Here is a 23,201-nt window from a genome sequence, read left to right as displayed (position 1 = left end):
AGTTAACCTGTCTGAGACCAGGTGCCCTCTCACCTTTCCCCTCCTCTCTCTCCCTTCCTGTAATCCACTCTTGTACCTTCCTTCCCATCTTCTTCCTCCCTCCTTCCCTCCCTCCCCTGTCCTGTTATCCGTGGCTGAGGGCTTGAGATGGCTTACCAAGGCCTTTAATCTCTCCATAATGATATCATCACCCCCCCCCCATCTCTCTCTACGCCCCATCTACACTCCTCTATGGAGAGAGGGAGGAAGGAAAGGAGCGGAGTGAGGGTTAGCGGTTTAGGGAAGGTCACTGATGAGCTCAGTGGAGGAGGAGCAGGAGGAGGAGGAGGAAAATGAGTAACCCTCAGCCTTTCGTAGGAACCCCACACACACACACACAGAGGCGGGTAGGCCTGGCGTCTGGGATGTCGATGGAAGACAGTTCCATGGAGGAGTTGGTGGACCAGGGGTTGGGGATGGAGGAGACGGGACTGAGGAGGCCCTCTTTCAGGGAGACCTACCACCACGACTCCCTGCTGGCTCCAGACACAGACTTCATGATAGGTACTGTAGGTGTGGGAGGGCTAAAGGTGTGGGGAATGAAGAGGTGGGGTAGAATTTGCATAGGTAAAGTAACAGAAGGACAGGTTCTTGAGGGGGTGGGGTCTTTGAATTTGTTAAAATTGTATAATTATATTTTGGCAAAGCTTCGCTCACTTGGGGGTATTGGTGTCAGTGGATTAATAACAGGAGGCGTATGTGTGGGTATGCAGCAGGTTTGTGAACTTGTTATATGAATAGACATCTGATCATTCTGCCATTCACAAACCACACCATCTGGGAGAAGAGAATCCCAGATGACTTCCCTCCATCACCATCTCTGCTACAGGCCTCGGGTTTAGTTATGTTTTCAAAATGTTTGTTTTAGGGTTGTTGCCACGTTGTGTAGCGTGAGTCTACATAATGCCATTAGCATGTGTGTGTATAACCTGCGTGTGAGCGTGTGTGCACGCGTGTGTGGGTAGGCTATGCAGCAGCAGCAGAGATTGAGCTGTGTTCTACTAATTCCCTTTTCCAGGTCTGGGATTATGGGCTATTCTAATCCCGGTCCCATATGGGGACTCTGGAGGTGGCACAGGCTTGATGTCACAGCCAAAGACAGGAACAGAAACACTAAGTCACAGAGACACATGTAGCAGCCTTTACCTGGACGCATACAGTATGGCTACATAGAGAGGCTTACCTCCTGACCATTTGTTTCGTTTATTAGTTTAGTTTATTGGTCTTTCAGTATAATTTCCGGTCTCTTCACAGTTCTCATTAAAAACACTGACGGACTTTACGGTTAAAATAAAAAATGTTGAATAAATACAACAAATTTAAAGTGCTAAAAATGCACAAATCTAAAAAACTATTTTCATTTAGGAGCCTGCTTAAATAAGGTGTTGGTGATCGCTTGTATCTCTCCGTTAGACTTCTGGGATGGCCAGTTTTTTTTTTCTTCTACTATGATGACCTGTAACCAGCCTTAAAAATTCGTCTTCACATGGTCAAATCGAGGCACGGTTTAGTACGTCTGTCAGATAGCGTGCCCAAGCTGAAGGTACTATAGACATATAATAGCTACTGTGGATAAATAATTATAGTAGCTACTACAATCTGTGGTCTTCTTGACCCCCTATTTAAGGAAGACTGCTTTAGATGCACTTGGTGCCCCCTGTGAGATCTCCTGTGTACTGGCACGGTGTGTCAGTCACTGGTGTGTCAGCACCGGTTGTGTCTCACCTTTACCAATAGTCCGAGTGACATGTACTCCTGTAAATAGAAGACCTGGAAAGACCTGGACCTTAGTCCGTTCCGCTCTGACATCGCTTGTCCATATGTATATAGTCGGAGCTAGAAGCACAAGCATTTCGCTGCACCCGCAATAACATCTGCTAATCACGTGTGTGTGACCAATAACATTTGATTTGATCTATGAACTGGACAAGCTGCTTACAGGAGAACAACACAAGGACATGCAACCTGCACTAGGGTGAGAAGAGAGGAGAGGAGCATTAAAGATGATTCTCTCTCGCTCCTTGCTTTATATCGCTCTTTTGCTTCTCTCTCATTCTGTCTAACTCTCCATCTATCACGCCCTCTATCTCTCTCTCCATCTTTCTTTCTGTCCATCTCTCTTTTTCTCTGACAAAGTTTATCGGGGTGGGGGTGGGGGTGGGGTCACTCATACCAAAGAGGCTCAGTCTGGGGGATTATCATTGTGCTACTGCATAACGCACACATACACACACACACACAAAACATACACACACTCCAAACCCTACCGTTCAGGCTGAATTTGAGAGGATAGCAAGAGTGTATAAGCATGATCAAACCCTAACCCCTACACACACACACACACACACACACACACACACACACACACACACACACACACACACACAATCTCAGATCAAGGCTTTAAGCGATGTTGTAAACATCAGCGTGCCCTACATTGGCAGACACCACCCAGAGAGAGAGAGAGGGGAAGGGTGATAAAGGAGAGATAGATAATATCAACATTTCATAACCTCACCATGGACTCCATCTGGACTGGGATTCTACTCTTTCTGATCTGGATGTGATGCAGTTAGAGAGGTAGAGAGGCAAGGAAGAGAAGAGATCTCTGCTGTACTTGTTATCATCTTGGTGCGAGGCTGACGGGAGAGGACAGAAGAGGAGAGGAAGAGAGGAAAGAGGAGAGCTCCGTGTGGGTTCTACTGTGTGTGTGACGAAACTGGAACAGTGGATGGAGCAATGGAGATGAGATCCTAGCAGACACTAGCCAGCGGAACACACAGATAAAGAAAGAGATAGAGAGAGAGACGACCGTCACTCGGATGGAGGAAGAAGATATCGTCTGTCAGACAGTGAAAGAGAGGAGGAGGAGGAGGAGGTCTGGAGCGGAGGAAGGGTCAACCAGTATGAAGAATCTTTATGACAACTCCTCACCCCACAGAGTTTCCAATGGTACACGACAGCTTTCTGTTCTGTTTGTTTGTTTACTATTCCACCAGTCATTTATTACCATCTTTCTCATTGGGATTACGTCTACTAAAACCACACAGATGGTGTCTATTGTCTTGGTCTTTGTATTAGCGAATGTATTCAATTTAATCTCTGCGTGGTCTTACTCTCATATGGTTCAAGTTTTCGATCTCTTTCGTTTAAAAATGATTTTACGCCCATTTACGAAATGGTACCATTTCTTAGGATTGTTCTTCCTATTGACGTCGCTTATAGAAAATGGTCTCTTGGTTTTTATGCGAGTGGAATCTGTCAGACGGGATGCAGATGCCTGTCTATTGTCTGTGGCGTGTGTGTTGTTTGTATCAGCTTCTATGTCTACAGCATTTCATTTTTTTTGTGAGCGATATGTCTGAAGTGTGAAGACTTCACTTTGATGAGTCTGTATCGCTCACCTGGAACCATCAGAAACTCTTGGGTGGCTGCTAACATGGTCTTTCAATGCCCAATGGCCAGTGGCTGTGGTGGCGCTGGCTAGGTACAAATGGCTTTAGCTCAAAGGATTACAATGACCTATGTTGCTACCTTAACCTGGTGGCAGGCGGGATGGACATAGTGGACCATCTGACGTACCTGGAGCAGTGGCTTTAGCTCAGTGGGCTAACTCAATCGATGGTTGTGCTCCCCAGATGACCGTAGCTCAGCTGCGAGTGGCGTGGACGTGGCGGACCGCCTGACGTACCTGGAGCAGCGGATGCAGATGCAGGAGGATGAGATCCAGCTGCTGAAGATGGCCCTGGCCGACGTCCTCAAGAGACTCAACATCTCAGAGGAACACCAGGCCGCCAACACCAAGAAAGGGCCTGCTGGGAAAGGTACACAAACACAAGCACACACACACACACACACACACACACACATTTACGCTTACATTTTAGTTACTTAGCAGACGCTCTGATCCAGAGTGACTTACAATTCATCTCAAGATAGCTAGGTGGGACAACCTTATATCAGTCATAGAAAGTACATTTTTACTTAATAACATAGCTAACACCAAGTCAGACCTGGAAAGGGTTTGGGGGGGAGGGTTCAGATGTTTTTGGAAGATGGGCAGGGACTGCTGTCTGCTTCAGGGGAAAGCTGGTTCCACCATTGGGGTACCAGGATAGAGAAGAGCTTGGACTGGGCTGAGCGGGAGCTGCCCTCCCATAGTAGTGCTTAGGTTGGGATGTAGGGTTTGAGCATAGCCTGATGGTAAGGGAGGGGCAGCTCCTCTTGCTGCTCCGCAAGCAAGCATCATGGTCTTGTAGTGGATGCAAGCTTCGACTGGAAGCCAGTGGAGGAGCGGGGTGACATGAGAGAACTAGAGAAGGTTGAAAACCAGGCGGGCTTCAGCGTTCTGGATAAGTTGCAGGGGTTTGATGGCACAAGCGGGGAGCCCAGCCAACAGTGAGCTGCAGTAGTCCAGACGGGAGAGGACAAGTGCCTGGATTAGGACTTGCGCCACTTCCTGTGTGAGGTAGGGTCGTACTCTAGGGATGTTGTAGAGTATGAACCTCCAGGAGTGGATCACTGCTTTGATGTTTTAAGAGAACGACAGGGTGTTGTCCAGGGTCACGCCAAGGTTCTTTGCACTCTGGGAGGATAACACTGTGGAGTTGTCAACCGTTATGGATTGGTCTTTGAGCGGGCAGGCCTCCCCCAAGAGGAAGAGCAGTTCCGTCTTGTTGAGGTGGTGGGTCGCCATCCAAGTTGAGATATCTGCCAGGCACGCAGAGATGCGTGTCGCCACCTGGGTTTCATAAGGGAGGAATGAGAAAAGTAATTGAGTGTCATTCGCATAGCAATGATAGGAGAGACCATGTGAGGATACGACGGAGCCGAGTGACTTGGTGTATAGAGAGAAGAGGAGAGGGCCTAGAACCGAGCCCTGGGGGACACCAGTAGTGAGAGTACATGGTGCAGATACAGATCCTCTCCACGTCACCTGGTAGGAGTGTCTTGCCTGAGTGTGCATAGCCTTAGACGCCCAGCCCTGGAGGATCTGATGGTTCACGGTGTCGAAGGCAGCGGATAGATCTAGGAGGATGAGTAGAGAGGAGAGAGAGTCGGCTTTGGCAGTGAGGAGAGTGTCTGTGACACAGACAAGAGCAGTCTTGGTTGAGTGACCCGTCTTGAAGCCTGACTGGTTAGGGTCAAGAAGATTGTTCTGAGAGAGATAACGAGAAAGTTGATAAGAGACAGCACGCTCAAGTTTTTTTAGAAAGAAAAGAAAGAAAGGATACAGGTCTAGCGCTTTTGACGTCAGAGGAGTCGAGTGTTGGTTTCTTGAGGAGGGGAGCAACTCGGGCCATTCTGAAGTCAGAGGACACACACACACACACACACCCACATAAAAACATACACTTATTCCCTCCTCACCCATATTTCCCCTATGCAACAGCAGCTAGGCCTGTGTCTCTGGCCCTGCCGTCCAGACCATCAATGAACAGCCCTGCCTCTTTGAAGAAGAGTTACACAACCTCCACACTGCCCTCAACATCCACCGCACGGAACTACAGCCCCTTACCACCAGCATCAGCCAAGAGGTACAGTACACAATCACTAACCATCACCTGCAAACACAGAGAGGTACAGTACGATTACTATCCCTCTACTCTAACTCTAGCACTAGATACATTTCAACAAATTGATCATACACTTTCGGTTTTCTCACTCTTTCCAACGTTCCCCCCCCCCCCCTTCCGGGTTCTCCCTCAGTGGTGTGAAGAGTCCGGTAGGCAGTGTGAAGGAGAGTCCATGTATCTCTAAAACGGCTCGGCCTGGCCCCCGACCTGGCCCCCCAGGGTCCACAGTCCCCGGCAGTAAGAAAGCTGAAAGGTAGGTACGTCTGTGGCAGTAGGCCTAACAGGGAAGAGCTGTTTAAATGTGCTCTGAATGTACTGTTCTAGTCTATACGTCTCTTACGTTTTCTCAAATAGATCACCAGAGCAGGAGTTACAACTCTGTTCCTTGAAGGTCTGCTGGTTTCCATGCTTTTAAAAAAAAATCGGATACTGGCGTATATCTGTGTTAGGGTAACCTGGTATAACAACTAAAAGCAGCAGTACTGTGGCCCTCGTGGACAAGAGTTGTCCATCCTTGTTCTAGACTAGAGCGTGAGATTGACAATACTTTCCCTGCTTGTATGATGGAGCCTAACTTCTCCTTTCTCATTCTCTCCTGGCAGCAAAACCAAGGAGCCTGCAGCCAGTGTCGGTAAGAAAATGATTGAATTTCTACTGTAGTGTGCTCTTCCCACAGGCAGAGGGCAGCACTGAGCTGTACAACAGGACCTTGGGGAGAGGAATGGCCAGATTAATGGGAAACAGCTGTTGGTTAGATTGATCCTACTGTAACATGCCATTGGTAAATGGTATGAGTGCCGTGGTTCGAGTGGATGCTATACCTCCCAGATAGACTGACCTGATTCTGTGTTTCGTCCGTAGGGTTGAGGCAGGTGACGCACTGTAAAGGTAGGCCTCAGTCCAACCTCCTGGAATAACACTCTTAACCGTCTACAGGGTATGTTAGTCTAGCTCTGTATACTATGCCTGCATACTCCACCGCCTGTTCCTGATCCCATGCATTATCTATCTCTAGAAAAGACAACGTCTGTCAAGTTTGTCAAGTTTTATGAAATCAAATCTTATCTGTGGCAAATACATCTTCTGGTTTCTAATGTACGAGTCAGCACTGTATTTGAACACTTGTTTTATCCTTCTCTCTCATTTTCTCACCATGTCTCACCATGACTTCTCATCCCCTCCCATTCCCCCTCCTCCACACACATCCTCCCTTCTCTTGCTGTCATCTCTACCCTTTCCCCTCGCACCCCAACACTTCAAAACTTCATTTTGTCCCCTACTCTCACCCTTGGCCGTCACCCTTACCCCTCATTTCACCTCTTCACTTAGTGACTATGCAGATCTATCTGAACCCCCTAACAAGAAGGACTGGGTCTTCTGAAGCGGCCAAATCAGCCCCCACGGTCCCCAACTCTAGACCCACCAGAACCCCCACCCCTCCTCAGACCAAAGGAGGCCCCCCCACCTCAGACCGAACTAAGCCCGAGACATGCAAAACACCCCCCGCCTTCACCCTCCCCCTGCAGAAAAGCACCAATCAGAATATGTATTCTTCCATGGAAATGTCCAATTACAAAAGCCCCCTCAAATCACCAAGCCAGTACTTCCAAATCTGTTACTAAGGCAATAGGGTAGGGTAGGAGGAGGTAGAGGTTGCTCCTAACCATTTAGAAGTAGAGGTTGTCTTCAGTAATGTTTGAGATTGACTGATACTTACACCGTTTTGGTTTTGAGGTGTTTAGTTTCACCAGCAGTAAAGGGAATAGTGAGTTTGTTTGTTTTGTTGCTTTTCCTAGCACCATCCGTGACCATAGTCCTCTTATCTTTTTCCCCTGTTTAATTTCTTACATATTTCTGTCTGTCAACTGAAAGCCTGTGTTTTTTTTCTCCTGATCCTTTCTGTTTTAATGTCTCCATTTTGTGTGTGTGCTTTGTAGTTTTATTTCAGTAAAATATGAATCATCTCCCTGACTTTGGGGATGTATGAGTGAATTCTCTTATTTGGTTTATGAGTGTATTTGTCTTGTCTCTGTTGACAGCCATTAAACATTTCAGTCATCACCTACTTCGACTACTGTCTATGTAATAATATCAATGTAATAATGTCATAACAATGAACAGTATTATTACAAGATATTTCCAAGATATTTCCATGGTGTTTTGAGTTGTAGTGTGTGTGTGTGTGTGTGTGTGTGTGTGTGTGTGTGTGTGTGTGTGTGTGTGTGTGTGTGTGTGTGTGTGTGTGTGTGTGTGTGTGTGTGTGTGTGTGTGTGTGAGCAGCACCCTCTTGTGGATATACGTCCAACTCGCAGAAACTGTAAGCCTAGGCATACACGAGGATCAGAATGCTAGATTTATGCGACCAAACACTCAGTGAAAACATTAAATTAGGTAGGCTAGTTTACAGTAGTTGAGTCAGTCATCGTCCCACTGATGTTGTCCTTGGCCCCGCACTTTGCCTGCATACAGGTGTCAGGTGTCCTGGCCCCAAAACCGCATCACCCACACGACTAAAGGACTCGACTTGTGTTTAACCTTACAACCCCATCTGTTTAGGCCTACCTGTCAGAGAGGAACAGGCAAACAGCTGGCCATCACACCTGTCGTGTAGACGACTGACATGGGCTCAAACGGGATGGATATGACAGGGAGATCCAATTCCTATCATCATGGAGGCCTACTATTTCATTAAGACCTGGTACAATATTACCTGGTGGTGTTGGCATGGTCACAGACTTAGTGGTCACACTTCAAAATAGAACCCGCAAGATATTTTGGACCCGGCCATTGCATATCATTGGTTTGGAGAGGATTTTTTTTATTTTTAACTTACAGTAGCTGAAACATATATATATATATACATATATATATATATATATATATATAGTGACTATACATATATATATATATATATACATATATATATATATATATATATATATATATATAGTGACTATACATATATATATATATATATAAATATATATATATATATAAATATATATATATAGTGACTATACATATATATATATATACATATATACATGTACTGGGAGCGTGGACACGCAGGAGGAAGGGATAGAGAGAGAGTGTGTACATGGGATATGTGTATACACTCTCTCTCTCTACCCCTATCCCCCCCATATACACTCTCTCTCTCTCTCTCTCTACCCCTATCCCTCCCATATACACACTCTCTCTCTCTCTACCCCTATCCCTCCCATATACACACTCACTCTCTCTCCCTATCCCTCCCGCGCGTCCACGCTCCCAGTGCTGGAGGAAGGGAAGATGGCACCTCAGAAGCCGCTGTCAGCCAGACCGACCAGTCTCTCGTCAGGACAGCTCTCCGTGGCGATCTGAACGATGGCACCGACATCACCGGCACCACCTCGAAAGGGACTAGAGAGAGATTCGCTTTAAATAAAAGAGACTAAAAACTGTGGCATCCGTGTGTAGCATTTTCCCCACGCTGTCGCCTTTCCAGCATCTGCTTGCGCTGCACATCCGCGGCAGGCTTCGTACAATCGGCGCCTAGGCTATTATTAATAGCTAGATAATAAATCGTAGAACATTCGCATCGCCTATATTCTGGACTGAGAGAATCGTCCGGGAAGGGAAAACGACAATAGGCTACAGGTCGTTCTTCATTTATCACTACGGTGGAGAGGAGAGGAAGATGAGGTAAGCAAAAGCATGCGCTTGCTTTTTGATTCAGACGGTTCGCGTTATTAACGCACAATGAACGACTCACACAGGCTGCGGCTGCACGGCTGGATGAGATTCGAGGACGCATTTTATTGGATTTCAAGGGAAAGCCTGTTGTCGGATAAGACGAAAATACCCAATTAATAGTATACCGTTTTATTCGTGCTGTCGAGGCAACATGTATGCCGTTATTATACCCCGGTTTTTATTATAAAATGTGCGTTTTTAGGATGACCGGCGACTGGGATACCTGTTCTGTAGGCCTATTTGGGCCTGTGAGGTGGGGTAGCACAGTGCAGTGTAGCTGTGAATTCTCCCTGTGAACAAGGGTGAATGAATCTGATCGGTGTCAAAAAGCAACGAGCAAGGGCATGCATGGTTTCTATCATTTCATGGACAGGAGAGAAAGCATTGATTAAACACGCAAGCAAACGTCTCCGGTCCTCCCGCTCGGTCTCCCATCCCATCTCTGTGATGTGTCACCGAGGGTGTGGTCTGCAGAGGGAAGGGATCTGTTGTCATAGAAACCAGACTACACGTGCGTCATGTGTAACATGGTGATAAGTGGTGGTCATAACATAGACATATAATTAATTCCATTCTAATTCTTTTCTGGATTATAAATGGTTCCAGAGAATTAGAATGGCATGGAATTGGAATTTCCATTCTATGATTCTGATTCTATGGGCCTTTATGGATTATATGGCACATTATTCTAATCACAACATCAACTCATTGGATTTCACATGACCAAAAACAACTTACAAATTGAATTGAATCAGGCCATCCATCGAAGCTTGTATCTAAAAGTCCATATCTAAACCAGGTACAATTGAGACATCAGGCCTAGAGGTCCAGCAACATGCTCAGGTGAACACACACACACACTCACACACACACACACACACACACACACACACACACACACACACACACACACACACACACACACACACACACACACACACACACACACACACACACAAGGCTTCTAACCTCTAAGGGTTTTTTCCTGATTTAAAAAGGACTCATTAAAACAAATTAACACACAGGTTGACTGGTATGTGGTCAGTGTTTACTTCCAACACAGGGAATTCTTTCCCCTCTTTGTGTCTCGTGTAACCGGTGTGAAATGGCTAGCTAGTTAGTGGGGTGCGCGCTAATAGCATTTCAATCGGTGACGTCACTCGCTCTGAGACCTTGAAGTAGTGGTTCCCGTTGCTCTGCAAGGGCTGCAGCTTTTGTGGAGCGATGGGTAATAATGCTTCGTGGGAGGCAGTTGTTGATGTGTACAGAGGGTCCCCTGGTTCGAGCCCAGGTAGGGGCGAGGAGAGGGACGGAAGCAAAACTGTTACAATTGTATTGATAGTATTGAGTATTGATCGTCTTCTCTGTTTCATGACCAGCACCTCCCACTGTTTCAAAATCCATTTGCACTATTCCCCCTTCAATCTCACTGAGCCATACCCAGAACCCAGTTGTTCTATCGAATCTCACACCTCATGGGCGAGCACACCCACCCTAACCAATAGGGACAGTTCTTCCTGGACAACCTGGTGGAGGTTGGGCCGATTAGATCACCCAGCCAATCAGAACTTACTATAGTGCCACGCTGAACCGAGACCAATCCACAGAGGCTTTACTGTCGCTCTGTGGTGACTGCCAGCCTTTGGCACAGGTCTGCTGCTGCAGGCAGAGAAACCCCAGGTTGAGGCTAATTGTCATTGGCAGTGTTTGTGTGATCTCTCTCTTTCTCTCTCTCTCTCTCTTTCTCTCTCTCTCTCTCTCTCTCTCTCTCTCTCTCTCTCTCTCTCTCTCTCTCTCTCTCTCTCTCTCTCTCTCTCTCTCTCTCTTTATAGGATGCATCTCCCAAGGTCAGAGTGGGACTGTGCCCACGGTCAGCCAGTACCCTTTATGCCCACTAGGCAGTCTTCCCTGCCCCCTCCCCACCTCTTCTGCTGTCTCCCTTTCTTCACGCAAGCCTCCAGCTTACTCTTCCCCCTCCTCCATTGTCTATACAGTCCATACTCACTCATCCCCTCTCTGATTCTCCCTGCTGTCTCCTACCTCTCCTTTACCCTCTCCCTTTCCCTGCCACCCTGGCCTAGAGAGCATTCCATGTACCAGTATTTCCCAACCCTGGTCCCCGAGTATCCCCAACAGTACACATATTTATTGTAACCCTGGACAAGCACACCTGATTCAACTTGTCAACTAATCATCAGGCCCTCGATTAGTCGAATGAGGTGTGTTTGTCCAGGGACACAAAGAAACTGTAGTGTTGGGGGTACTCAAGGTCCAGGGTTGGGAAACACTGGCATATACTGTACCCTACCTAAGACACTTTTCATCAACCGTTCCTGTATGCTCTAACCCTTACTGTGCCCTACGCTAACCTAAGCTAACCCCAACTGACTGACTACAGTGGTTATATAATGTCTGTGTCTATTCACCCAGTTCTGTCTGGGGATTAAAACATGTTCATGTATACGGTTATAGAGATGTACTGTAGGTGGCATCGTTGACTGTGGTTCAACCATTCATTTGTATTGGTTTAGTAGTCTCTGTGTGTGTGTGTGTGTGTGTGTGTGTGTGTGTGTGTGTGTGTGTGTGTGTGTGTGTGTGTGTGTGTGTGTGTGTGTGTGTGTGTGTGTGTGTGTGTGTGTGTGTGTGTGTGTGTGTGTGTGTGTGTGTTTGTTTTGATTTCATGTACATTCTTGATCGATTGTGCCTGTGTCTGTGTACTGTGACCAAATTTCAACACATGTGAGCCTCCATGCTGTGTGTAGGCCTGCAAGTGATTGTTGATCTCTCCAACAGTGACCTAGTGACCATTGATTTTAACCAGATGAAGTCAGCTCTATAGGTCAAGCATACATTAGTCAAGGTTACAGACTCAGAACTTCACTGGTTGCGTCCCAATACCACATCTATATAACCGAGTGTACAACTTTTGTCCATGGCCCATAGCATCGCAAGTGGCACCCTATTCCCTATATATAGGTAATAGGTTGTCATTTGGAATGCAGACACTGTTTCCATGCAGAGTCAGCCTATACTGGACTAAAAGCTGTTTTCACTGTTGGTTGACACACAGTGACCTGTATTTAGTCACGTTAATGATGAATTTCAAATCGTTGATAGAGTTTTTTATTTGATCAGACTTACCCCAAGTGAATGGGGTTTTGCTGAATTGAACAAATATTGCTGTTTCTGGCACATTAACGTAGTGAATGGGGGTAAACGGACATGTGGAATTTTTTAAGATGGTCATACTACGGATATTATTGATTTGGAATTTTAGGACCCCTCTAGGTATATTACAAAAATACAGTACCAGTCAAAATGATGGACACACCAACTCGTTCAAGGGTTTTTCTTTATTTTACTATCTTCTACATTGTAGAGTAATAGTGAAGACATCAGTACTATGAAGTGGCACATATGGAATCAAAAAAAGTGTTAAACAAATCAAAATATATTTTAGATTTTAGTTTCCTCAAAGTAGCCACCCTTTGCCTTGATGACAGTTTTGCACACTCTTGGCATTTTCTCAACCAGCTTCATCTGGAATGCTTTTCCAACAGTCTTGAAGGAGTTCCCACATATGCTGAGCACTTGTTGGCTGCCTTTCCTTCACTCTGCTGTCCAACTCATCTCAAACCATCTCAATTGAGTTGAGGTCAGGTGATTGTGGAGGCCAGGTCATCTGATGCAGCACTCCATCACTCTCCTTATTGGTCAAATAGCCCTCACACAGCCTGGAGGTGTGTTGGGTCATTGTCCTGTTGAAAAACAAATAATAGTCCCACTAAGCGCAAAACCAGAAGGGATTTCGTATCACTGCAGAATGATGTCGTAGCCATGCCGGTTAAGTGTGCCTTGAATTCTAAATAAATTACAGAGAGTGTCACCAGCAAAGCACCCCCACACTATCACACCACCTCCTTCATGCTTCACAGTGGGAACCACAAAATGCGGAGATCATCCGTTCACCTACGCTGTGTCTCATAAAGACAGTGGTTGGAACCAAAAATCTCAAATTTAGACCACCGGTCCAATGTCCATTTCTTGGCCCAAGCAAGACTCTTCTTCTTATTGGTGTCCTTTAGTAGTGGTTTCTTTGCAGCAATTCGACCATGAAGACCTGATTCATGCAGTCTCCTCTGAACAGTTGATGTTGAAATGTGTCTGTTACTTGAACTCTCTCTGAGGCATTTATTTGGGTTGCAATTTCTGAGGCTGGTAACTCTAATGAACTTATCCTCTGCAGCAGAGGTAACTCTGCGTCTTCCTTTCCTGTGGCGGTCCTCATGAGAGCCAGTTTCCTCATAGCGCTTGATAGTTTTTGCGACTGCACTTGAAGAAACTTTCAAAGTTCTTGAAATTGTCCGGATTGACTGACCTTCATGTCTTAAAGTAATGATGGACTGTCGTTTTCCTTTGCTTATTTGAACTGTTCTTGACATAATATGGACTTGGTCTTTTACCAAATAGGGATATCTTGTATGTCAACCCTACCTTGTCACAACACAACTGATTGGCTCAAACGCATTAAGAAGGAAAGAAATTCCACAAATGAACTTTTAACAAGGCACACCTGTTAATTGAAATGCATTCCAGGTGACTACCTCATAAAGCTGGTTGAGAGAATTCCAAGAGTGCAAAGCTGTCAAGGCAAAGGGTGGCTACTTTGAAGAATCTCAAATTTAAAATATATTTTAACACTTTTTTGGTTACTACATGATTCCTTATCTGTTATTTCATAGTTTTCATGTCTCCACTATTATTCTACAATATAGTAAAATAGAGAAAAACCCTTGAATGACTAGGTGTGTCAGACGAGTCCCGTGACACTTGTGGGGGTTGTAGAGCAAAACGGAGAGCACCATCATGTTCGCGAGAATGGAAAGTCAATTTGTCAGTTTGAATAGAAAGTTTTCATGGAAAGTCAATTTTACTGTATTGTACTGTGTGTCTTAGACAGTACTTGTTTTGAATCCGTATTTGTATTACCATATTTATATCACAGTAGATGTACTGTAATATGAAATACAGAATTTTACTTGCCATGAGCTGCCTGTAAACTACCGTCAAACTCCCAGTAACCCCTTTACAGTGTGTGTCCCAGTCATCTTATTACATCTTATTACATGTTAATCCTATTAGCAGGTGATCAGTGAGAGTTTCCAGCGGTCTGTCAGTCAGTAGCAGGTTGGTTAGTGTACATCCAGGGGGAAATCGTTGGGCTGCCAGTTGTCCTGCAGTCTTCTACTACTGCTGGATTAGATTAGGAGTGTCCTTTTAAATCCACAAACGATTCCTACATTGGGGTCTCTCAGGATGTGTGTGAGTGGGTATTTTGGGGGACATATGTTTGTATGGTGACGGTAAGCACGGTTTAAGCCTGTTCGCATGGCATGATGTGTTTGTTTGTGTTTGTGTGTGTGTGTGTGTGTGTACGTGTGTGTCTCGTTCTGTTTTTTTGTTTGTTTCTTGTGTGTTCAAATTCATGCTTCAAGTTAACTTGATGTCACTCTTTTCTCAGCATTTCGTGAACTCCACAAAGTCACACCAATAGAGACCTCAGATAATACTCTCTCATTGCTATGAATATAGAGTCCCCCCCCCCCCCCCCTCTCTCTCTCTCTTTCTCTGTGTGATGGTATTACTGTCTCCTGTTAATTGCTGATTGATTGTCTGTACTGTGACTGTGATCTCGTGTTAATCTGCTGCTGTGACACTAATCAGTTAAAAACCTTTAACGAGGAGACAGTAAACCGACCACTAACAAGAGGCTAACGAGCGGAGAGACTCATTCGTCTCGTCCGCTGGAAACACCGAAGGAGTTTAGAGGAACCGGAATGGAAGAAGTGGAGCTGGTGTCAGTCTGTAACGCTGTACATATACTGTAAAACACAAGTTTAGGTCATTTATTTTTCTCCAGCAGATCCCATTCATAGCATAACACTTCTGGCTAGCTGTCGTTTGTTTCTAGACTGTATATCCTGAAGTATGTGGAAAACACCTTCTAATGAGTGGATTTGGCTATTTCAGCCAGAACCGTTGCTGACAAGTGTATAAAATGGAGCACACAGCCATGGAATCTCCATAGACAAATATTGGCAGTAGAAATGGCCTTACTGGAGAGCTCAGTGACTTTCTACGTTGCACCATCATAGGATGCCACCTTTCCAACAAGTCAGTTTGTCAAATGTCTGTCCTGCTAGAGCTGACCCGGTCAACTGTAAGTGCTGTTATTGTGAAGTGGAAATGTCTAGGAGCAACAACACCTCAGCCGCAAAGTGGTAGGCCACACAACCTCACAGAACGGGACCGCTGAACAGTGAGAGTAGAGTACAATATTAGTTTGTAAATCCCTATTTAGGAAATGGATTTATCACAGCATGCATCATCAATGATTTACAATGACAGGACATGCAACAATGACCAACACATGATAAAAAAAATATAAAAAACATTAAGACACAAACTCACATGCACCAACCATAGTATCCATGAAACAATAGTCTGATTCAAGTGCTGTTTTCTATTCTAGAAACGCGTTCTCTGGAGTGATGAATCACGCTTCGCCATCTGGCAGTCCGACGGACTAATCTGGATTTGGCCAACTGTAAAGTTTGGTGGATGAGAAATAATGGTCTGGGGCTGTTTTTCATGGTTCGGGCTAGGCCTCTTAGTTCCAGTGGAGGGAAATCTTAATGCTACAGCATACAATGACATTCTAGACGATTATGTGCTTACAACATTGTGGCAACAGTTTGGGAAAGGCCCTTTCCTGTTTCAGCATGACAAATCCACCATGCACAAAGCGAGCTCCATACAGAAATGGTTTGTGGAGATCGGTGTGGAAGAACTTGACTGGCCTGCACAGAACCCTGACCTCAACCCCATCGAACACCTTTGGGATGAATTGGAACACCGACTGCAAGCCAGGCCTAATTGCCAAACATCTGTGCCCGACCTCACTAAAGCTCTTGTGGCTGAATGGAAGCAAGTCCCCGTAGCAATGTTCCAGCATCTACTGAAAAGCCTTCCCAGAAGAGTGGAGGCTGTTATAGCAGCAAAGGGGGGACCAACTCCATATTAATGCCCATGATTTTGGAATGAGATGTTCGATGAGCAGGTGTCCACATACTTTTGGTCGTATAGTGTAGATAACGGATGCACTTAAATCTCCTAGTGAGTGAATTAGGACATTTCATTAAGCACTGAAAGCGTGTGGACAATCGATCTGGCTCGATGCATATTGATTTGGGTTGATGTGTGTTGGCGTGTGTGGTTGGTGGCGTGTGACCCATATGTGTGCTGGTTTCTGCTGGGCTAGGGGTGACCACCCGATATAATTCAATTTACTGTCATTCTAGTTCCATGGCAGCCCCTACTACTCTGTGCACCAGAGAGAGAGTAGGCTACTAGAGACAGTAGAGAGAGAGATGGGAATCTTTGTTTGCCAATCAAGGTTCGAATCATACGTTGAGGTTGAAGATACCTTGAAACTCAGCCAGGTCACCCTTGATACAAGTCAGTATTCGACGTCCATCCATGTCAGAGGACGTCTGGAGACGATGCGGAAATTGGCCACTAGGCGCAACAGTGAGTGCTGTTACCTTCAAGTAGGTTTCGGGATTTGCTAGGGTGCTGTGGACGGGGATGGCGGATGGTTGTACGCATCTGTTTCTTGTGCCAAAGGTTGCATGTTCAAATCCAGCGATATAAAGTATTTTTAGCAATTTTTGTTTTAAGCATTTCCCAAACCTTAGCCATTCAGAGTTAATAGCTAATCTTAAGATTTCTGAAGTAATATATGGATGAACTTTGACGTGAGACTGTAACTAGCGGCCTGGACTTACAGTGCAGTCGGTAAGTATTCAGACACCTTCACACAATAACCCATAATGAAAAAGCATAAACAGTTTGGAAAGGCACACACCTGTCTATATAAGGTCCCACAGTTGACAGTGCATGTCAGAGCAAAAACCAAGCCATGAGGTCGAAGGAGTTGTCCGTAGAGCTCCGAGACAGGATTTTGTCGAGGCACAGATCTGGGGAAAGGTACCAACATTTTTTTGCAGCATTGAATGTCCCCAGGAACACAGTGACCTCTATCATTCTTAAATGGAAGATGTTTGGAACCACCAAGACTCTTCCTAAACACAGTCCGGCCAAACTGAGCAATCGGGGTAGAGGGCCCTGGTCAGGGAGGTGACCAAGAACCCGATGGTCACTCTGATAGAGCTCCAGAGTTCCTCTGTGGAGATGTGGAAATCTTCCAGAAGGATAGCCATCTCTGCAGCACTCAACCAATCAGGCCTTTATGGTAGAGTGGCCAGATGGAAGCCACTCCTCATTAAAAGGCACATGACAGCCAAGTTGGAGTTTGCCAAAGGGCACCTAAAGACTCTCAGACCATGAGAAACAAGATTCTCTGGTCTGATGACACCCAGATAGAACTCTTTGGCCTGAATGCCAAGCGTCACATCTGGAAGAAACCTGGCACCATCCCTACTGTGAAGCATGGTGGTGGCAGCGTCATGTTTTTCAGCGGCAGGGACTGGGAGACTAGTCAGGGTCGAGGGAAAGATGAACGGAGCAAAGTACAGAGAGATCCTTGATGAAAAAATGACCTCAGACTGGGGTGAATGTTCACCTTCCAACAGGGCAACGACCTGGCACACTGCCAAGACAACGCAGGAGTGTCTTCGGGACAAGTCTCTGAATGTCCTTGAGTGGCCCAGCCAGAGCCCAGACTTGAACCCGATCTAAAATCTCTGAAGAGACCTGAAAATAGCTGTGCAGCGATGCTCCCCATCCAACCTGACAGAGAGCTCGAGAGGATCTCCAAATACAGGTGTGCCAAGCTTGTAGCGTCATACCCAAGAAGACTCGAGGCTGTAATCGTTGCCAAATGTGGTTAAACAAAGTCCTGTGTAAAGAGTCTTTTTTTTTTTTTTACTGTTTTTGCTTTGTCATGTAGTATGTGCATTTCGCTATACTCGCAATAACATCTGCTAACCATGTGTATGTGACCAAAACTATTTGATTTGATTTGATGTGATCTGAGCCATAGGGCAGACTCATAATCTACTACTATCAGATTAGAGGGGGGGGGGGGGGTTACAGCTCCGCCGGTAAACATGTATTTTCTACAGCGCATCTGGTAACAATGACCCAGCAAATTACATTGGTTGTCACTCAATTAATAAAGCCTATGATTTAATATTGCGAAAGCTGTTTTATAAACATCTGGATGCTGATGGTGCCACGCAGATGTAGCCTACGAATATTAGAATAGGGTAGGCCAGGTTTAGTGATGAGCAGTTTGCGAACGGTTCTTTCTTTTTGAATGAGTCTTTCTATTGACTCGAGAGCCATGATTTGTTTTTCGTTTTAGTCGTTTGTTTGGCCTGCTTGTGCTGGCTGCAACGAGTCCTACAGCAGGATTAATGGTGTTTACAGACAGGCTGCGGTAAACAACGGTCTCATAGAGTCAATGGGGGTAGGGTGACGGGCTGAATAAAACGCAAGCAGATAAATTAAGTCTTGAGTGGCCGCTGTGCACGGTTGATCAATGAGCAGAGTTCATCTTGTCAACCAATCAATCAAGGTTTTAATGACAATGTTCGAGTTGACAACAACCGGGACCGCTGAGCTACAAATCAGGTTTGAGGAGTTAGCACGGTAACGTTGGTCAACTCTGAGTTGAACTCGGAATAACCTGTACCACGAAAGTGGATCACTTTTTAGCCCGGGACATTTCTTTGTCAATGAATCTTTCAGAACTAACCTTCTCCAGGGCAGGCTAACCCAATGGGCTAACTCCATTTATCCTGTATGAAGTGTCTGAGCCATGAGTTGAGGACCAATAAAATCAGATTATTCTCCCTCGTAAAGATTGCGTCATCATCCCCTTCATTTCAGAAAAATGACTGATAAAATCTAAAAATCTAAAAAATCTATTTTTTTGTGTGTGTAAAAAAAAACGTGTCATGTTAAAATACCTATCACATTACACATTTTGTAATAACAAATGCATTTAAAACTTCACGTACAGTAAAACTTGTGTGACTTAAATACAATTATTTTATCGATGGGATTGGGGGGAAAAAAGGTGATTGTGCATTGAGAACCATACTAAAGCACACCAAAATAATAAAAGAAAGATGGCACTTCGAAAAGTCTAGTTCTCTCTCTCTGCTGAATTTAAAACTGATAACTGATCACATGGTGAGCGAATGAACGCAATGAATTGATTATTGGAAGTCCGGTTGCGGCTCCCGCTAGACCACGTTTAAAATGTATCAAGAAATAATCGCATCTGTATGCCTAGCAATCAACAAATGTGCGTTGTTTAAAGCACACGTTTACAAGTCTTAGTCACAAATGACAGCTTCAAGAAGCCCACCATGGCGAACGACGTGTGAGCGAGAGGCTTGGAGAATCATGACTCTTTCACGTTTTCAGTTCATTGTTCCCCGATAGGGGTTCCTGCGTGCTCTTTGTGTTACTGGCTTAAATGCACGAAATTAGTCGAAAGATTTGTTATTTTGACTGAACGAGTCCAAAAGATCAGTCAGTTAAAAGAGCCTAACACTAGGCCTACCTCCCGTTGGCATGAGATTCTGCGTCTTCCGCACTGTGCACACAGTTGTTATCAAATCAAATCAAATGTATTTATATAGCCCTTCGTACATCAGCTGATATCTCAAAGTGCTGTACAGAAACCCAGCCTAAAACCCCAAACAGCAAGCAATGCAGGTGTAGAAGCACGGTGGCTAGGAAAAACTCCCTAGAAAGGCCAAAACCTAGGAAGAAACCTAGAGAGGAACCAGGCTATGTGGGGTGGCCAGTCCTCTTCTGGCTGTGCCGGGTGGAGATTATAACAGAACATGGCCAAGATGTTCAAATGTTCATAAATGACCAGCATGGTCAAATAATAATAAGGCAGAACAGTTGAAACTGGAGCAGCAGCACGGCCAGGTGGACTGGGGACAGCAAGGAGTCATCATGTCAGGTAGTCCTGGGGCATGGTCCTAGGGCTCAGGTCCTCCGAGAGAGAGAAAGAAAGAGAGAAGGAGAGAATTAGAGAACGCACACTTAGATTCACACAGGACACCGAATAGGACAGGAGAAGTACTCCAGATATAACAAACTGACCCTAGCCCCCCGACACATAAACTACTGCAGCATAAATACTGGAGGCTGAGACAGGAGGGGTCAGGAGACACTGGCCCCATCCGAGGACACCCCCGGACAGGGCTAAACAGGACTTGCAGGTCAATGTCATACTCAGTCAGGAGAGAACGCACCAATTCAGTCGCAACAGATCAGATGTATTTTCAGAAGGCCGAAAAAAAATGAATATGAGTAAAAAACGTTATTGAACTGGCTTTTTGTAAAGGTTGAATCAGTTATGCATGCTTCATTTGGATCGGTTTGGGCTCCCACGACCTGATGCACTCTTATCTTAAACATTAGCTAATTAACTAACGTTAATTATAAACTGGGTGGTTTGAGCCCTGAATGCTGATTGGCTGAAAGCCGTGGTATATGAGACCGTATACCACGATATGACAAAACATTTATTTTTACTGCTCTAATTACGTTGGAAACCAGTTTATAATAGCAATAAGGCACCTCAGGGGGTTTGTGGTATATGGCCAATATAACACGGCTAAGGGCTGTATCCAGGCACTGTGTTGCGTCGTGCATAACAGCCCTTAGCCGTGATACATTGGCCATACACCACACCTCCTTATTACTTAATTACCTACCTAGCCATTTTTTAAAAGAAAGCCCAACTGATGCAGCATAGCACGTTAAAGATCCAATGTAGCCATTTTTATCTCTCCACTCTGTTTGCTACAAATATACGTTGTAACTTGTCACTCTGATCGTAAAAGCGCATTGTACATTTGCAGGTAATCAAGTCTTAGTGAATGAGAGAAAATGAGCCCCCTTTTACTCTACCCCCCCCCTCTCTTCTCTCTCTCTCTCTCTCTCTCTCTCTCTCTCTCTCTCTCTCTCTCTCCCCCCCCCCTATCCCTTTTTCTCTCTCTCTCTCTCTCTCTCTCTCTCTCTCTCCCCCCTCTCCCTCTTTCTCTCTCTCTCTCTCTCTCTCTCTCTCTCTCTCTCTCCCCCCCGCTCCCTCTTTCTCTCTCTCTCTCTCTCTCTCTCTCTCTCTCTCTCTCTCTCTCTCTCTCTCTCTCTCTCTCTCTCTCTCTCTCTGTCACGTCCTGACCTTAAGTTCCTTTTTTATGTCTCTGTTTTAGTTTGGTCAGGGCTTGAGTTGGGGTGGGCATTCTATGTTTTGTGTTCTATGTTTTCCATTTCTATGTGTTTGGCCTGGTATGGTTCCCAATCAGAGGCAGCTGGCAATCGTTGTCTCTGATTGAGAACCATACTTAGGCAGCCTGTTTTTCCCACTTGAGTTGTGGGTAGTTGTTTTCTGTCTCTGTGTCGCTACCAGACAGGGCTGTTTCGGTTGTGCTTACGGTGTGTGTCAGTGTTCAGCTTATCGATGAACTCTAACATGGACACTTACCACGCTGCATCTTGGTCCTCTCCTTCCAACAGCAGTTTCTGTCTCTCTCTCTCTCTTTCTCTCTCTCACACACAAACACACACACTTTCCCTATATCCCATCTGCCAGCTCCCTGCAGTGTGTGGTAATTAAAAAGATCAGCTTGTGTGATTCATCCTCTAGGCCTATATGTGCATTCGTGTCAGAGAGAGTGTGTGTCAGTTTGTGTGTCTGTGTGTACCAAGACCATTCAATCCCCTGAGAGGATGAGCATGTGTGAGTTACCCAAGAAGACAAGGGACGTCACAGATCTTTATACTCCCTCTCCTTTACTTCCTTTCTCTCTCTGTCGCTCTCTTTCTCTCTCTGTCACTGTCTCTCTCTCGCTCCCTTTCTCTCTCTCTCTCTCTCTCTCTCTCTCTCTCTCTCTCTCTCTCTGTCTGTCTCTATCTGTGTGTATATGTCAGGAATCGGGGTGAGAGGAGCGGCATTGGCCTCCTCCTTGACCGTTGTCAGATTTGTATCCCCACTTCCTCCCCTCCATCCTCCTCCCTCCTTGCATCTCATTAAGAATTGCCTCTCCTCTCCTTCTCTCTGAGGCCATGTACTCGTTGGATGATTACGGGTAAGGCTGACATTTCTCCTCCTTTTCCGCCCTCTGTCCGTTCGGTGTCGTTGTGTAGAGCATTGAGAAACGGTAGTAGATCTAATAGAACAGCCTTGACAACAAACACTTTGCAGACCTTGTACACTTGGTGTTTGGTCTGTTGTGAAGTGAGGCTTTTGTCAATAATGAAAACTGTTGTTGAATTTCTGAAGCTGTGTAGCCTACAGTAAACATGTATGTGTTCGTAAACCTGCGCCTGTGGTGACTGTCTTGATTTTGATTGACTGTGTGTGTGTGTGCTTGTTTGTATGACAGGGAGTGTGACTCGCTATACTTCTACATGTGGGGCGTTACATAGCACTGCGTGCGTGACACTAATAAAGCATTGCTAGCCTTGCGAGTGTTGGAACAAGGCCATTAAATACAGTGAGGCCATTAATATAATGAATGAAGCAGATAGGAAGGAAGGTTTCTGTCAGTGCAGGGGATTCAACAGCACTAGCAGAAGGTCTCCACTCTAAACCCCCCATGTGAGAGCGCTTGCCAAATCAGCTGTGGCAGGGTGTTGATTGGCAGCAGAGGCGATGGATCTGATTGGCTGCTGCAGCTGTCACTCCTGCCCAATCCCACGGCTCGTCAGGTCTCTGACCTTGGAGAGAGCCGTTAAACCTGATCAAGGATCAGCTTAGGGACAGCTGTCTGTACACACATACATACACACACGCCC

General features: G+C 45.5%; 2 protein-coding genes across 5 annotated transcripts in view; both read left to right on the top strand.

Moving 5' to 3' along the window:
* Positions 1-340: 340 nt before the first annotated feature.
* On the top strand, positions 341-7,277 carry LOC139415352 (echinoderm microtubule-associated protein-like 1). 2 transcript variants are annotated; one of them, XM_071163430.1, is made up of 7 exons: positions 341-543; positions 3,678-3,863; positions 5,435-5,576; positions 5,749-5,868; positions 6,218-6,246; positions 6,477-6,503; positions 6,945-7,277. In XM_071163430.1, exons 1-7 carry the CDS (start codon positions 405-407, stop codon positions 7,235-7,237), a joined length of 936 nt encoding a protein of 311 aa, XP_071019531.1. In that variant the 5' UTR covers positions 341-404; the 3' UTR covers positions 7,238-7,277. The 2 variants fall into 2 exon arrangements, with proteins under 2 accessions (XP_071019531.1, XP_071019529.1); XM_071163428.1 differs by having other exon boundaries at positions 5,432-5,576.
* Positions 7,278-8,889: 1,612 nt separating this feature from the next.
* The window catches only part of LOC139415658 (ena/VASP-like protein), a 65,138-nt gene continuing 50,826 nt past the window's right edge, over positions 8,890-23,201 (top strand). Inside the window, exon 1 of one of the 3 annotated variants that reach the window (XM_071163776.1) lies at positions 8,890-9,299. In XM_071163776.1, the coding sequence (XP_071019877.1) occupies positions 9,295-9,299 (5 nt within the window). In that variant the 5' untranslated portion in view covers positions 8,890-9,294. Of the gene's footprint in view, positions 9,300-22,418; positions 22,493-23,201 lie in introns of those variants that run through there. The other 2 variants (XM_071163777.1, XM_071163775.1) reach the window with 2 other exon arrangements.

This window comes from Oncorhynchus clarkii, chromosome 8 (assembly GCF_045791955.1).
Source record: "Oncorhynchus clarkii lewisi isolate Uvic-CL-2024 chromosome 8, UVic_Ocla_1.0, whole genome shotgun sequence".
NCBI classification, from domain to species: domain Eukaryota; kingdom Metazoa; phylum Chordata; class Actinopteri; order Salmoniformes; family Salmonidae; genus Oncorhynchus; species Oncorhynchus clarkii.
The sequence above is the reverse complement of the archived record's forward strand: the minus strand, read 5'-3'. Positions and strand labels throughout refer to the sequence as shown.